We start from the raw sequence: 17,503 nt of genomic DNA, 5'->3' as shown, positions 1-17,503 counted from the left end.
AAATCCTCCTACTATTATTTCTACCAAAGTGGATAACCTCACACTTGCTAACATTATACTTACTCCATCTGCCAGGTCCTCGCCCACTTGCTCAGCCTATCCAGATCTCTCTGCAGACTTTCCACACCCTCCACGCAATTTGCTTTTCCACTCATCTTTGTGTCATCAGCAAATTTCGTTATCCTACACTCAGCCTCCTCCTCCAGATCATCTATGCAAATGGTAAACAGTTGAGGCCCCAGCACCGATCCCTGCAGCATGCCACTAGTCACCAGAATAGCACCCACTGATTCCAACTCTCTGCTTCCTATTAGACAACCAATCCTCTATCCACGCTAACACTTACCCCCAACTCCGTGCACTCTAACCTTCTGCAGCAACCTTTTGGAAATCTAAAAACACCACATCCCTCTGTCTACCGCACTAGTCACATCCTCATAGAAATCCAATAAATTTGTTAAACACGACTTCCCCTTAATGAATCTGTGCTGTGTCTGCTCGATCAAACCATTCTTTTCTAGGTGCCTCGCTATTTCTTCTTTGATGACGTATTCTAGCATTTTTCCAACTACAGATGTTAAACTAACCGGCCTATAATTCCCTGCCTTTTGTCTGCTACCTTTTTTAAACAGCAGCATAACATTAGCCGTTTTCCAATTTTCCGGCACTTTCTCAGAGTCCAGCAAATTTTGATAAATAATTACTAAGGCATCCGCTATCACCTCTGCCATTTCTTTCAGAACCCTGGGATGCATTCCATCTGGTCCCAGGGACTTGTCTACCTTTAGTCCCGTTAGTCTATTAAACACTACCTCTCTCGTGACAGTAATCGCATTAAGGCCCTCATCTCCCACCATCCTTCTATCTTTAATATCCGGCAAACTATTTGTGCCCTCCTCCGTGAAGACCAACGCAAAAAACCTATTTAAAGCCTCAGCCATTTCCTCATCTCCCACTGCTAAATCCACCCTCTCGTCCTCCAAAGGTCCAACATTCACTCTAGCCAGTCTCATCATCTTTATATATTTGTAAAAACTTTTACTGTCATTTTTTATATTTAGAGCTAGTTTAGCTTCAAACTCTATCTTTCTTTTATCACCTTCTTAGTCATTCTTTGTTGATTTTTAAATCTTTCCCAATCTTCTAATCGCCCACTATTTTTAGCCACTTTGAACGCATCAGCTTTTAATTTAATACTCTCCTTTTATTTCCTTCAACTGGTTATCCCTTCTCCTACAGTCCTTCTAAACAAATAGTTTAGATGCAATTAACGGAAATATGAGGAATGACAGAACAAAATAGAGGATTACAACAATAGTTTAGATGAGGAAAGATGAGATGTGGCGAGAGTGTTGTAGAAATGCCAGCATGGTCTGGTTGGGATGAATAGGATAGGATGTTTCTGTGCCAGAAGTCCTATGTAATCCTATGCAATAATTAATTCTAATGTTACCCACTAAGATCTAGTTAACTACTGATTTGCAAGACAATTTGACTATTAACCATTTTTAGTCTTGACGAAGATCATTACAAGGGGAGAAACTTTTTTTTAATATAAAAAACAAAATCCTAGTTATCTACTGAATAAAACCACAAAATTCCGGTTTAAAACAAAAGAATTGTGCTATACAAGAGTCAGAGCAAACGTTACACACTATCATGTGAAACCACCTACATTCCAAAGGCCAATATCAACATAGCTTAAATCTGAATTAACAGCCAAATTGCGGTTGATTATAAAGCTTCCCCATGAAGAATTTCAGCTCTTTTTAGATTTAATATGATATTCATTTGATAGCAACACAGAGCCAACCCAAGTTCCATGGGCACAGTCTAAACCAAAAATTAGCACACATCTGCAGAAGCTGCTCAATTCCCTGCGAACAATGGTTTGGATGGTGTAGAGGTACCAGTCTTATCTTCAAGTAAGAGAAGCAGCTGCAGCAATTGTATATTTGCCTCTTCTCAGCTTGTAGATCTAGCTTCCATTTTCTTCAGCTTGCCTATACTGGCAATCATCTGAATTCAGATACATCCCTGTCCTTCTGGTTTCAGCCAGTTTCAGTCTCTGCAGAAGTTTTGGTTCCCAATCTGTTTCAATCTTAGTTTCCTTGGAAAGGAGGAGGATCAGTTTCCTTTCTCAATTTCCCTTTTCAATTAAGATGTCTCAAAAAAATTTAAAAATGCTAGCTTTGAAATCAAGGCTCCCATTGCAGTTTTAAAGTTAGGAAAACAAAGTTAAATTTCAATTTGACAATGCACTATTTACACATTACTTACCAATGAATCTAGATTCTCACCAAATTCCCATCGCCACTTCATTTAGTGGATTCACACACTTCTGTGTTCAACATACACATAGGTATATGCGCATCTAGGCACACAGACTTGAATATAAAACAAAAACTGTTTACTATTGAGTGACTATGGTTATCAAGTAATTATTCCAATTTTCAACAGGTTGTGCATTCACTTTTCTATACGATTTCATCTCATCTCTTAGAATTAATGAACCTGTTTAACAAATTTGCATAAGTCAATTGTATCAGATTATTAGAGTGCAGATTCTATTTCAGTGATTACTTCTAATAATTTAAGCTTGTTTAATCAAGCAATGCAAATAACACAGCAAAGCACTAATTCAGTTACAAAAAATTGAATTAGCATTTAAATTAAATGACTTTGTAAAAGTACATATTTCATTACAATATGATGGTTTTTAATAAAGTGGATATAATTAGGGTTCAAATAAAGTTATCAAAACAAAAGAAACAGCTAAATTGTAATGCAGTCTGCAATATAATTACGTCAATATCAAGTGAAACATTATGTGGAACAATTTAATTGAATAACTTCTTCATGAGTGCAATATATCATACTCTATAGTAATTTTTACCAATGACAATTCAAATTTATTTAGTTTGTTTTAAAGGAGATAGAAGTCAAGTGAAATTATCAAGGATGGGCATGATTGTAGAGGTAGTCTGTGCATGTACCATACCATACAGAAAGTACCATACCATACAGAAAGCATAAATTGCAACATTGCTACTTTCCAATACAAAGGATCTGTACATGTTTCAAACATACAGGATGCAGGATCTATATTACACTTGACATTTATAGTTAACCATGAGATGCTAGGCTAACCTCACTGCAATGATGACATACAGTTCACTGCAAGTGCACACAGGTCAATGAAATTAACACATACTTGAACCATATAATATTTGGTGTAAGTGAACAGAAACTTTTCAACCAATGTGTATTCTGCCAAATCTTGTAAGAAAACATTACAATCACAGATGAAAGAGATGAAAATATTAGTGAACCATTAAAAAACATAATGCCTGTGATTACTTAATTCACTGCGATGTTGGTAACCAAATTCAGTGAGTACTGTTCATTTAGTCATCTTGATTTCTTTAGCCTATATGTATTGAAATATAATTGTAACCAATGAATAGCTAAGTCATAAGTACATGTAGATGGATGCCGGGCTCAATTCTTGCTTTGTGCTAATTGAAATGGCTTCAGTCACTACTTAGTTCAAACTGATGATTATCTAGCAAAACTGGGTGAAAGCGCTTCATGCAAACGTTAGGTCAAAGTTCAGTGCAATGTTGGAAAAAGGACATGGTTTTCAGTGGCTGAATTCTTTCAATGTGTTGAATGCTTGTGTTTTAGGTAATGAATTCTATGATTCTGTTCACTTTTTCTGTGAAAACTTGTATCTTGAAAATAATATTACAGTGGAGGGAAAACAGCAACATAATGAAAATTGGATTCTGCAATCTAATTTTCTTCCACGTAGCTTCAAATAATATTCTCTTCTAGAGCTGGAAGTAAAGATAATGCAAACCTACTGCACAACATGTATGCTCGTGTCTTAGCCTCCAGTCAAGGACACAACCTTAGTTGGAGCAGATACTTTCTACCAGGACTAGGCAATATTCATTCTCACCATGGATAGTTTCAATAGGCACTATCCTTGGTTATAAAAATGGTACAGAATAACTGACATATGTCACTAATCTCATAATTGATTGTAAAGCTTTGGATGACAGTCTGTCAGATCTGACACTCTATTGAATAGATATGTTTCTTGATATTCATGAATTTTATGCTGCCAAGTATGATCATTAGTTCACTTTAATTGTTAAAAGTATTAGTTTCAAATTCAGATCATTAGTTAAACATTGCACCTTATTTTCCTGACTGACACCTGACTAAGTTTAACAGAATTACAAGAGATTAATTCATTAACTTCAATCATTGTTTCAGAGTACTGCGCACTTATTCAAACACCATTAACTGAATCAAGCGTATCATTTAAATCGTGACATGAATTAAGCAAGGTATGCATCATACCCACTAAATTTAACTGATTGTTCAAATTAAACCTTTAACTTGTAACCTAGAAACAAAGGTAAATAAAGGTGAGATAAATTTTCCAGACAGCTGTTTTCTAAATCTATCAAAATTCTTGTTCTATTCCAAATTTGAATCTTGGTTAAAAGTCTTACCTAGACATTTTGCAGGTCCTATTGAGTTCTTATTTGCAATTTAGCAGCTGTTGACTCTTGGGCAAACGTCTCAGGCTCTCTTCATAACATCAGGTTCAGCATTTAAGTATCACCATTCTGTCCCTTATTTTTCAAAGATTAGGCACCATCCCTACTACTTCTTGAAATCATTTTGTTTACCTAACTCAGTTTCTTATGCTCCCACTATTTTTTCATTCTCTGTATCTTTCTGTTCCTTACAAGTAGTTGGTGGGTACAATGTGAAGTTAGTCATTGGATTATTCATTGTATTGTTACAGCCACCAAGACAAACAGCTGTCAGGGCCTTCCCATAGGAAGAAAGAGAAATCAAGCTTTTTACACTGTTTAATGAAGTCATGGCTGATCTGTGACCTAACACTGGACATCCATCTGTGTCCCATACCGCAGAATATCTATGGTTAACAAAAATCTACCAACCTCAAATTTAACAATTGATCTAGCATCAATTATTGTTTGCAGAAGAGAAATCCAAACTTCCAATACCGTTTGAACGTAGACATATTTTCCAATTTCACTTGAAAGGCCTAGCTCCAATTTCTAGACAGTCCTTGCTGCCTCCAACCTCCCCGCCCCACACCAGCAGAAAGCAAATTTCGATCTTATCAGTTTCCTTTACTGTCTTGAGACAATCAAATCAGCCACCTTCAATTTTGGGAAATAATCCTAGTTTCATGTTATTTCCCTTCAGGGATCAACCCTCAGAATTTGGTTTCAGTAAATCTACACTGAACTCCCTCCAAGACCAATAGCTTTAAATTACCTTCTATCCTGTTTCATTCTAGTCCTGTAGATTATAAAGGCCAGCTTTTCAGTAGCCTTTTCTTTCCTAATCGGCACATTTTAATGATCTATATGCATGGACCTCTTTTGGATCGCCACTGTTTCTAGCTTTCACCATTTAGAAAATAGAAAGTACACTGATCTATCTTTGCAGGACAAATGTTAGGGTAACTGGTCTAAAATTCTTTAGTTTTTCTTCCCTCACCTCCCCCAACATTTCTTGAAATAGCAAAGTGAAATGTACAATTTTCCCAGTGAAAGGTGTGGGTGAGAATACCAAATCGGGAGAATTGTGGGAACTGGGGGAACTTTGAGAGATTATAGTTAGGACATTTGCAACATTTTCACCTTTTAAAACCTTAGATGAAAACCATCTGGTCTGGAGGTTTGTCACACTTTACTGCCACTATTTTCTTCATTGTTATTATTTGTTTATGTTAATTATGCTACGTCGCTGTCTCTAATCCCATAATTTACTTTGGGTTGTCCTGCATGCCCTCCTGTACAGTACATAGAAATACAAAGTAATTATTCATTATGCCTACCTTGATTTTCATTTAAAATATCATTTATCAATTTCAAAGGACCTACATTGTTTTTTCTGATAATAACGTTGTAAATCAGTTGGCATTTTGATATCCTAATGCTGCAAGTTTCTTTTCATACCTCCTGCTTGTAGCTCTACTAGTTTTGTCACCATTGCTGTTCTTTGTATCTTTCCCATTTGCCAGAATCTGATGATTTAAAATCTGTGATTTAAAAAAAATCTGCTACTTCTAAGTCATTCACTTTTTTGGCAAATAATGTCACGGCCACTTAGATATAAATTAGTTGTGTTACATTAAATTACTTCTTGAACATCTCCAACTGGTCCTTTTTTTTAACCCATTAACAGATTTTCCAGTTGACTCCGGTCAGTCTCTATCATTTCTCATTGAAGTCAGCTTTACCTAATTCTAGAAACTTACCTGTTTCTCCCTTTTAAACATGATGTGAAACTCGGATCCTATTATGGTCGCCATTCGATAAATGTTCACTGACTGCTTGGCAGTTAATTAAACCCGGCTCATTACCGAATCTAATAAAGCTTGGCCCTTTGTCAATTCCAGACAAATTGTTGTAGGAAACCAGCCTTAGCACACTCAAAGAGCTATTAGGTTCTGACATGACTAAGACTGCATAACCCAATCTTATTGCATTCTGCTTTTACCACATGAATCTAACCTCTCAGTTATACATTCTATCAACTCACAGCTGCTACCAGGAAGCCTACTTTTAAATTTAAAGTATTTTCCATTTCATAATTCTACCCATGAATTCTCCACTGCCTGCTTACCTCTCATTATATCCTTCGTTATAATTGCATTCTTAATGACTAAGCCCACTCCTTTGTATCTACAATCTTATGACTTATTATATTTAGATTTCATTTTGCAGCTATATCTCAGTAATGACTAGAATGTCATATCTGCCAAATTGAATTTGTGCCTGGAATTTGTTTCATTTGTTCCTTTTACTCAATGCATTTATATAAAGAACACTTAGTTGGGCCACATACATGAAACTATCCTTCTGTTCAAATGCTTCATTCGCGCACTTCTTCTTTATCTCTCCTGATGTATTTTTCAGCTCTCCCTTTTCCGGTAGTGTCTATTATACTTCAATCCATTTGGCTTGTTTTAGAGTGGTTACCTACATTAGAACCAGATCAGCCAACAGATGTTCTCAAAAAAAGAAATGGGATTGCAAGTGCTCAATTCCAGCACACAGTACATGTGAGTTTGCTAGCCAGACAACTATTAGGAACTGAAAACTCTTCCAACTTTGCTGGAACTTGGAGTCATTGGTTGATTTTATTACTCTTCATATTTGTTTCAAATTTGTATTTCCCAATTTTTCTGAAAGATGAAGCAAGAATGGAAGAAATTTTACCAAAATATTTTTTCCAAAAATAGTAAGTGAAATTACAAAACATCAAATAGTAAACTAACATTTGTGTTACACACATGTACTCTATGAAGTGATTTCACAGATGGGTTACTTGATGATCTAATGCAATAAGATCGTTATGACCAACAAATGCATTGCGTCATTTAAAAATGGCAGCTCATAAAACTACAAAACAAACCAATACATCAGTAGTTATTTCTGGTTTGATTTAGGGAGTAGGGTACAGTTGATTCTTGTACTTCTGTAATATGCTCATTGATCCCTAGAACAGCATGTTCTTTTTACATGTATTTATACTCATTAAATCTTACATCATGTCTGCAGTCTTCTACAGCCAATTTTTAAAAAAATTCTCCAAGATTTAACTGCTAGAGCAGTTCCCTGCTTCAATATCCACACCCAGCCCAGTAGAGATGCAATAAAATTGAGACAAGCTCGAATTTACCTGTTGTCATTTACTCCCTGATCTCTCAAAATCAGCCAGTCAGGCAACTGGCTCCCTGTATCTCCTGTTTAGTCAAGACAATTAGCCTGCTGTTCACAGCCTCAGCTCACAGTTCACATTCATTCCTGATCATCCATTCCTGCTATAATTCGGCCTGCTCCATGAACAACATGACAGCAAGGTATTAGCATTTAGTAAATTGGCAGGTTTGTAACTTATGTAGACCAGGAAGAAACCTTCAAATGTTGACATTTGGTCAAAGTTTGGTCATGTGCTCTTGACAATACAGACACCTACAAATAAGATTTTAAATATTATTCATGCATCTATTGGGGACCATTTTGTAGGTTAAGTGATGTTTTTAAATGATGATTAAGCAAAAATGACCAATGCAAATTTCTTTAAGCACTTATGGACTGTACAAACTTAATTGCCTACCTAGTGAGCAGACGTAGCAGAGAGATCAAAAAGCTGGAATGGAGGCACAATCAGTGGATTTTGAGATTCCAAAGATTTCTATTTTCCAATTTAAGCTTACATTGTGTTTTCTACCACCACAGGACTATGAAGCAAATTTTACACAAGTTCAGTACGAAATACTACATTAAGGGCTTGAGATTTATGGCATTGGGTTTCTGTAGTTTCCTTTACAGCACCACAGCTGAAAGTTCATAAATACATTTTTTGTTTTACACAGTAAGCAAATAAACAGTGCACTTTTCAATTCAGCAGCATTCAAGTAATAGATGTATCCATCAAGGGAACACTAGGATATGTGGCCAACATGTTCACCACAGATGTGTTTCCCGTATTTCTGCAATAACCTGGCTGGCTCGTTGCAAGGCCTGTTTGGGAAGAGGAAACATTTAGGGTCAGTTTCTGCATATATTTGGGTTGACAATTTTTGTTTTAACTGTACTGCATCTCTCCTTTTTGTTAGACATAAGAGTTCACCAATAAATTGTAATTGTAAGAACTACTATATAGCCTATACAACCTGGAGAGAAAATTGTCAGTAAGGGCGGCCCAGGTATGCACACAAATTTTAAAAACTGTGACATCACGGGAAGGCCTCAGGTTGACTGACTGGTAAATATTACACCTTTGTATCCCTTTCCACAGAGGGAAGGGTTTAATCTAAATAAAGCAGTAAGAATAGTACTTTGATTATTTCTGATAACTTGCATTCATCTAATAAATGGAGGAACAGTGGGGCAGCTCAGATCTATTCAGGACACATCTTGTTCCATGTCGCAACTCCAGGGATGCTTCTTGCGTCTTGGACTGCCACATCAGCAGCTTAAATAGCTTGTGCCCCTGGTCTCTCTGAGCTTCAGCAGCAGCTGGCATCACTGCAGAGAAGCCATGAGCATGAGAGTTTCCTGGAGAGCACATTTTAAATATGGTCACCCTGTAGCTTAAGATTATCTACTTGGATCATATAGATCAAGCCCAAGACAGGAGGTGAGAGCCCTGTCTTGTCACTTGGATCGGGAATGTCTCAACTTGTTGAGACTCTGAATTGGACTTGATTTGATTGAATTGGGATAAAAACGAAAAAAAAAAATCTAAACAGAAGGAATAGAGGACCAGACAGACATACTTTTTTAAAATTGCTCACGGATCTGGGCATTGCTAGCTCAGTCTACATTTACTGACCATTTATTGGTTGACTCAAGTAGGACGCGGTGGACTTGAGGAAGAGTTCTTAGAATGCTGTCAGGATAGTTTCCTTGAACAGTAAGTTATAGAACCTATGAGGGAGCGAGTTATCTTAGATCTGGTACTGTGTAATGAGGCAGGTAGAATTAGGGATCTTGTGAGGATTCCTCTTGGGGCGAGTGATCACAATATGGTTGAATTTCTGATACAGATGGAGGGTGAGAAAGTAGGGTCCCAAACCAGTGTCCTCTGCTTGAACAGAGGGGAGTACGATAAGATGAGGGCGGCATTGGCTAACGTAGACTGGTGGGCGCAGACTGGTTGGTAGGACAGCTGAGGAACAGTGGAGGATTTTAAAGGAGATCTTTTTCAGTACTCGGCAAAAATATATTCCGGTGATAAAGAACGACTGTAAGAAAAGGGATAACCAGCTACGGATATCAAAGGAAATAAAGGGGAGTATTAAATTAAAAACCAATGCGTACAGAGTGGCCAAAAATAGTGGGAAATTAGAAGATTGGGAAAGATTTAAAAAACAAAGAATAACTAAGAAAGCAATAAAGGAAACTTAGAGTATGAAACTAAACTAGCTCTAAATATAAAAAACGATAGTAAAAGTTTTTACAAATATATGAAGGAGAGTGGCTAGAGTGAATGTTGGACCCTTGGAGGATGAGAGGGGGATTTAATGGTGGGAAACGAGGAAATGGCTGAGACTAAATAAGTTTTTTGTGTCGGTCTTCACGGTGGAGGCCACAAATAGCTTACTGAATGTTAAAGATAGAGGCTTGGTAGGAGATGAGGGCCTTAATACAATTACTGTTACTAAAGAGGGAGTGCTTGCTAGACAAATGGGACTGAAGGTAGACAAGTCCCTGGGACCGCGTGGAATGCATCCCAGGGTTCTGAAAGAAATGGCAGAAGTAATAGCAGATGCGTTAGTAGTTATTTATCAAAATTTGCTAGACTCTGGGGAAGTGCCAGCAGATTGGAAAACAGCTACTGTTACGCCGCTGTTTAAGAAAGGTAGCAGACAAAAGGCAGGTAACTACAGGCTGGTTAGCTTAACATCCGTAGTTGGGAAAATGCTAGAATCCATCATTAAAGAAGAAATAGCAGGACACCTAGAAAAGAACGGCTCGATCAAGCAGACTCAGCATGGATTCATGAAGGGGAAGTCATGTTTGACAAATTTACTGGATTTTATGAAGATGTGACTAGTGCAGTAGACAGAGGGAAACCGGTGAATGTAGTGTTTTTAGATTTCCAGGCGGCATTCAATAAGGTGTCTCACAAAAGGTTGCTGCAGAAGGTTATATGGAGTTGGGGGTAAAGTGTTAGCATGGATTGAGGATTGGCTAACTAACAGGAGGCAGAGAGTTGGAATAAATGGGTGCTTTTCTGGTTGGCAGTTGGTGACTAGTGGAGTGCCACAGGGATCGGTGCTGGGGCCTCAACTGTTTACCATATACATAGATGATCTGGAGGAGGGGGCTGAGTGTAGGGTAACAAAGTTTGTTGATGACACGAAGATGAGTGGAAAAGTGAATTGTGAGGAGGACGCGGAACGTCTGCAGAGAGATTTGGATAGGTTGAGTGAGTGGGTGAGGACCTGGCAGATGGAGTATAACATTAGCAAATGTGAGGTTATTCATTTTGGAAGAAATAATAGGAAGATGGAATATTATTTAAATGGTGAAAAGCTGCAGCATGCTACTGTGCAAAGGGACCTGGGTGCCCTTGTGCACAAATCGCAAAAACTTAACTCAGTCTGCAGGTGCAGCAGGTAATAAAGAAGGCAAATGGAATGCTGACCTTTATAGCGAGGGGGATAGAATATAAAAGTAGGGAGGTCTTGCTGCAACTATACAAGGCACTGGTGAGGCTGCAACTGGAGTACTGTGTGCAATTTTGGTCCCCTTATTTGCGAAAGGATAAATTGTCCTTGGAGGGAGTACAGAGAAGGTTCACCAGGCTGATACCAGAGATGAGGGGGTTAGCTTATGAGGAAAGATGGAGTAGATTGGGCCTATACTCCAACAAGTAGGCTGAGGGGAGATCTTATAGAGACTTACAAGATAATGAAGGGGCTAGATAGGGTAGAGGTAGAGCCATGATCTTATTGAATGGCGGGGCAGGCTCGAAGGGCTAGATGGCCTACTTCTGCTCCTATTTCTTATGACCCTCCCTAATTGTCCTCAAGAAGGAGATGGTGAGCTGCCTTCTCAAACTACTGCAGCCCCATATGCTGTAGGAACAGCCACAAGTTTATTATTAGTCACAAGTAAGGCTTACATTAACACAGCAATGAAGTTACTGTGAAATTCCTAGCGCTGCTAGGGAGGGAGTTTCAGGGTTTTGATCCAGTAGCGATGAAGGGAGAGTGTTATAGTTCTAAATCAGGATGGTGTGCAATTTGGAAGGGAATTAGTCGATGGTGGTGTTTCCATGAATCTGCTGCCCTTGTCCTTCTAGAGGTTGTGGGTTTGGAAGGTGCCTGGGTAAATTGCTGCAAAGCATCTTATAGATGGTACATTCTGCTGCCACTGTGTGTTAGAGGTGCACTAAGTTAATGTTGAGGTGGTGCATGGGCTACCAATTAAGCAGCTTGCTTTTCTTGGATGGTATCAAGTTTCTTGAGTGATGTTGGCGCTGCACTCATCCAGGCAAGTTGAGAGTATTGTGTCAACAGTCCTGACTTGTGCTTTGAGGAAAGGCTTTCGGGAGTTAGATGGTGAGTTACTTTCTGCTGACCTCCCAGCCTCTGACCTGCCCTTGTAGCTACAGTATTTATATGGTTGCTGCAGCACCATTTCTAGTCAATGGTAACCCCCAGAATGTTGATATTGGGGGGATTCAGTGCCACTGAACGCCACAAGTTAGATTATCTCTTGTTGGAGATGATCATTGCTTGGCACCTGAATGGCACAAATGTTACTTGCCACTTATCAGCCTAAGCTTGGATGCTGTCCAGGTCTTGCTGCGCTTGGATGTGGACATGGACTGCTTCAGTATCTGAGAAGTCGCAAACAATGCTGAACATTATGCAATCCGAGACCATTCCCACTTCTGACCTCCAATAATCACAATCATCTTCCTTTGTGCCAGGTATGAATTCAAACAGTGGAAAGCTTCCTCCCCCGAGACAATTCCCATTGACTAGTTTTGCTAAGGCTCTTTAATGCTACACTCGGTCAAATGCTACACTGATGTCAAGGGCAGTCATTCTCACCTCACTTCTTAGGTTCAGCTCCTCCGTCCATATTTGGGCCAAGGTTGTAATGAAGTTAAGAGCTGAGTGGCCCTGACGAAACCCAAACTAAGTGTCAGCCATGCCTGTATGGAATGGTACCATAGTCTTTGTGGCCAAAACAAAAAACGACTTCCACAGAAGCTTACAGATTGCCTGTTCTTGCTAAGGACAGTACACAGTTCATAGAGGACGAGAACCATTCTGTGAACTTTGGTTATGAAAAATTCAATTTTGTGATATTTATAACAGATTTTAAATTATACAAACAGTACCTTTAGCATGTCTGCAGCCTCCTTTCTGCGTTGGGCCATGTCCTCGGATTCAGTAAGAAGGTCTTCCAGTAACATTGACTTGTAGAGTTGACCAACCAATTCACTTTGGAGATTGTCCTTCACATAATTGACTAGGAAATTCATCACAGCCTTTGGCACACTGAGAATAACAGAAGAACTTAGCCAAGCTACTTCCATTAATAATGTCATTCTTGTTGACAAATTACATGGGTATATACACACAACAGGCACTTCAACATGTAGTAACTCAGTTGGGAAATGCTCGATTATCTGGAAAATTGAGACCATATATTTGGACATCACAAATCAATAATGTTCAAAATTTTAAAAACAAAGCAACTTCCAAAATGTTTATTTCCATACAACTATTTGAGTTTCTCAATCACCTCACTGGAAATTAAAATAGTATTGTACTAGGAATGACAAGCTAAAAGCTAATTTCTCTTTAAACTGCTGCTCATAGGGTGGCATGGTAGCACAGTGGTTAGCACTAGTCTTTATTGAGTCACCTCTTTATATTTCGATTAGTAGAAAGGCATGATTATTTGTCTTAGAATCCCTGGATTCCTATTCCTGATCATTATCCAGAAAAACCCTGCTAAAGGTTTATAGTATTGAATACTGTTTCGTGATGCCCTGACCAAAATATCAGCTGGCAAAACATATCGAGCCTTATGAAAGGCTAGACATGTTTTGCCAGCTGATATTTTATGAAAAATGGCCACCTAGCAGAGGGAGAAGAGGGTAATTATCAATTGTAGAACTATATCCAAAGCAAGGAATCAAAATCTTCAGCCAAGAATATTTAGTTATTGCTGCAAATATAAAATATTGCAAGAAATTTACTGAAAACATCGATTGAAAACATTTCATTACATTAATTAAATGTTGCAGAGAATTTGTGCTATAAATCATGAAATGTTGAGCACTTATTAGAAACATACCTATCTTGAATGTTCTTTCTCACAATCAGAAAATAGGACTTGATGAGTCGTTCGATGACTTCACAATCTCGCTGTTCCCGCGCGGAAAGTTTACGTGAGACAGGAACACGCTGTGAAGATGACATCCATCTTAACTACTGTGCTTTAAAAAGCATGACGTACATTAAAGAAAATGAAGCTATTAGCTTCCATTGTTTGGCGTTATGTCACTGTAGGATTCTGGAACAAAATTGTCTTTTTCTAAAATTTACAAAATGCTGGCACAAGGAGACAAAAAAGTGAAATATTTTTGTCTTGTTTCCCAGTAAAATGCCAGAATAATGATTGTTACTTTTGATCTTTCCTGTGTCTGTCCCTTATCAATTTCCACAGATAACCTTTTAAAGCCTCTTATCAATGTTGTTTCAGAAGAAACAACATACTTCTGCCAAAATCAGTCTTCAGAATTCATCTTCTCCTTTTGATACATAATGGTTGGAATTCTCCGGTCTCACATAACCTGCTACTGCTATCAGCAAGAATGGAGAATTTTGCACTCAGCTAAATCTTTGATCACTGCACAGGGACCAGAGAATCTCAGCCACAGGCAGTGTTGGAGAATTCGAACCAATATGATGGCCATACCAGTTAATGATTTGGATGAGAATACAGGAGGAATGGTTAGCAAGTTTGCAGATGACACTAAGATTGGTGGTATAATGGACAGTGAAGAAAGTTATCTCCAATTGCAATGGGATCTAGATCAGTTGGGCCACTGGGCTGATGAATGGCAGATGGAGTTTAATTTAGATAAATGCGAGGTGATGCATTTTGGTAGACTGAACCAGGGCAGGACTTACTCAGTTTAATGGTAGGACGTTGGGGAGAGTTACAGAACAAGAGTTCTAGGGATACAATATTCATAGCTCCTTGAAAGTGGAGTCTCAGGTGGACAGAGTGGTGAAGAAGGCATTCAGCATGCTTGGTTTCATCGGTCAGAACATTGAATATAGGAGTTGGAACATCTTGTTGATATTGTGTAAGACATTGGTAAGGCTACACTTGGAATACCACGTGCAACTCTGGTCACCCTATTATAGAAAGGATATTATTAAACTAGAAAGAGTGCAGAAAAGATTTACTAGGATGCTACTGGAACTTGATGGATTGAGTTATAAGGAAAGGCTGGATAGAATGGGACTTTTTCCTCTGGAGCGTAGGAGGCCGAGGGGTGATCTTGTAGAGGTCTACAAAATAATGAGGGACACAGATCAGCTAGAAAGTCAATATCTTTTCCCAAAGATAGGGGGGTCTAAAATTAGAGGGTATAGGTTTAAGGTGAGAGGGGAGAGATACAAAAGTGTCCAGAGGGGCAATTTTTTCACACACACAGAGGATGGTGAGTATCTAGAACAAGCTGCCAGAGGCAGTAGTAGAGACGGGTACAATCTTGTCTTTTAAAAAGCATGTAGTTACATGGGTATGATGGGTATAGAGGGATATGGGCCAAATGCAGGCAATTGGGACTGTCTTAGGGGTTTTAACAACTGAGAGCAGCATGGACAAGTTGGTCTGAAGGGCCTGATTCCATGTTGTAAACGTCTATGACTGAACAGCTGATTCAGAGATCTGGCCAAGAGGTTATGGATGAAGACAGACAAGACTGGAAGAATTTGACAGAAATGTTGGTGCTTTAGATATTAAAGTCCATAGATGTGCAGGTTAGGTGGATTGGTCATGCTAACTTGCCCCTTAGTATCAGGGAAACTACCTAGGGTAAATGCATGAGGTTAAGGGACGGAGCCTGGGTGGAACTGTGGTCAGTGCAGACTTGATGGGCTGAATGGCCTCCTTCTGCACCGTAGGATTCTATGATTCTAATAGGTGTGGTAAGCCTATCAGAAAGAGGTACTGTGGATAGTATACCAGCCTCTGAGCCAGAATCCCACTGCAGGACTTGATGGCCATACCAAGACTAAGCAGTTTGAGACCTACCTGTAAATCTTGCCAGCATGCCTATGACAATTGAAACAATCAACTGCGACTCTGGTCAGCCACGTCTGATGCAGATCTGCACCCTTCAAACTACAGCCTCTAGCTTTAGGCTATCTACCCGTTCCAGGGAGAAAACAAGCTACTGATGTAGCACCTGCTTTGTCTGCCTTATGCATCTCTAGATTCAAAGACTTCCCAAGTCTCAGAATCCAGCAGGGTGCCAAATCTTCACATATCATAACTATCGTATAATAGTGAATGACTGGAATCAGGATTACAACTTACCACATCCAGGAAATTTACAGATGGTCCCTTATGAGGACTACCAGGAGCAGCAGGGGGCTTAGGTTTTTCTTCAGATGGTCCTTCATCGGGCTTTAATGCAGATGCTTTTAACATTCCTCTCCAATTTCCAGTTGTTGCTCCATCTGGATTCCCATTCTGTACCTGAACCTCTTTACCGGAAACCTGGATAGAGCAGGAGATGTAACAGCAGCAATGATAAAGCTATTACTCAATGTATTCAGGCTCTTTAACTTCAATCTTTTAAACAATTGTTGACTACTTGTGAAAGGTTACCAACAGTTTACACTGCACAATTGCAGATACACATGCATACAATGAGGGGTGGAACATCCAAACCAAACATATCCAAGATGTTTGAGAAATAAAATCAGATTCTCCCCCACCAACGCAACTTGTCTTCTGCCAAATGTCAGTATTGTTTGCCATGCATCACAAACCTAGACTCTTCGCCAAATCAAAGTTCATGGTCTGCTTTTATATTGGTATGTAATATATTTTATAAAAAACTCCACTTTAAAGTGCATTTTCCAATGGATTCCATGATTATCACAGAAGTGTAATACTGTGACTTTACTCATCATTTCTGTAGATTATGAAATTAATTGCAAAAAGGAGCTATCACTTAACAGTATGCCACCAAACAGCAACACCAATACCGCCTCTTCCCAAACCCCCTGTTTAGGCTTTCCTTTAATAGTATTGCCTTACATATGAAATATAACAGAAATAATTTGGTTTAATGAATGCTGACAGTAAATTTGACAAGACATCACATTACTCTACACAATGAAAATTGATGGTTTTTATATATGTAAAGTTATTCTGCAGAGAATGTGGGTATGAATAAATTTCTAATTATGCTGAGAAAAGGTTAATGGAGGCTATTTGTCTGCACTATTTGTGAGGGGAAAAGGAGTAAAGGTGTTAAATGCATCCACTTGTACTGAGACTTCCCAGCAAGTGGTTTATAACCAAATAGGCTAGATTTAGAAATTTACATTAGCTGATAAATTTCAAGGGGAAATAAAAGGTTTTAACAACTTGCAAAGTGAAAAAGGGAAGATTTGTAAGTTTTATTTGATTCCATGGAAAAACAAGAAAGATTTTTATATTTTGGAAAAATTGAGTTCAAAGAAATGCTGAGGACAATGGAATCATAGATGAAAGGGCGGCATGATGGCTCAGTGGTTAGCACCAGGGATCTAGGTTCAATTCCCAGCTTGGGTCATTGTGTGGAGTTTGCACATTCACCCCTTGTTTGTGTGGGTTTCCTTATGGTGCTCCAGTTTCCTTCCACAGTCCAAAGAGATGTGAGTTAGGTGGATTGG

General features: G+C 38.7%; 1 protein-coding gene across 3 annotated transcripts in view; it reads right to left on the bottom strand.

The window, feature by feature from the left end:
- Positions 1-7,182: 7,182 nt before the first annotated feature.
- Positions 7,183-17,503, bottom strand: part of dnm1l (dynamin 1-like) — a 59,721-nt gene continuing 49,400 nt past the window's right edge. For all 3 annotated transcript variants that reach the window (XM_080190874.1, XM_080190875.1, XM_080190876.1), the window contains 4 exons: positions 16,155-16,337; positions 13,896-14,005; positions 12,931-13,090; positions 7,183-8,588 (listed from right to left, as the gene is read on the bottom strand). In XM_080190874.1, the coding sequence (XP_080047000.1) occupies positions 8,532-8,588; positions 12,931-13,090; positions 13,896-14,005; positions 16,155-16,337 (510 nt within the window). In that variant the 3' untranslated portion in view covers positions 7,183-8,531. The remainder of the gene's footprint in view (positions 8,589-12,930; positions 13,091-13,895; positions 14,006-16,154; positions 16,338-17,503) is intronic.

Source organism: Carcharhinus amblyrhynchos, chromosome 6 (genome assembly GCF_965287045.1).
Source record: "Carcharhinus amblyrhynchos chromosome 6, sCarAmb.v2.hapA, whole genome shotgun sequence".
Taxonomy (NCBI): Eukaryota; Metazoa; Chordata; class Chondrichthyes; order Carcharhiniformes; family Carcharhinidae; genus Carcharhinus; species Carcharhinus amblyrhynchos.
Note: the sequence above shows the minus strand (reverse complement) of the source record. Positions and strands in the feature narration are given on the sequence as shown.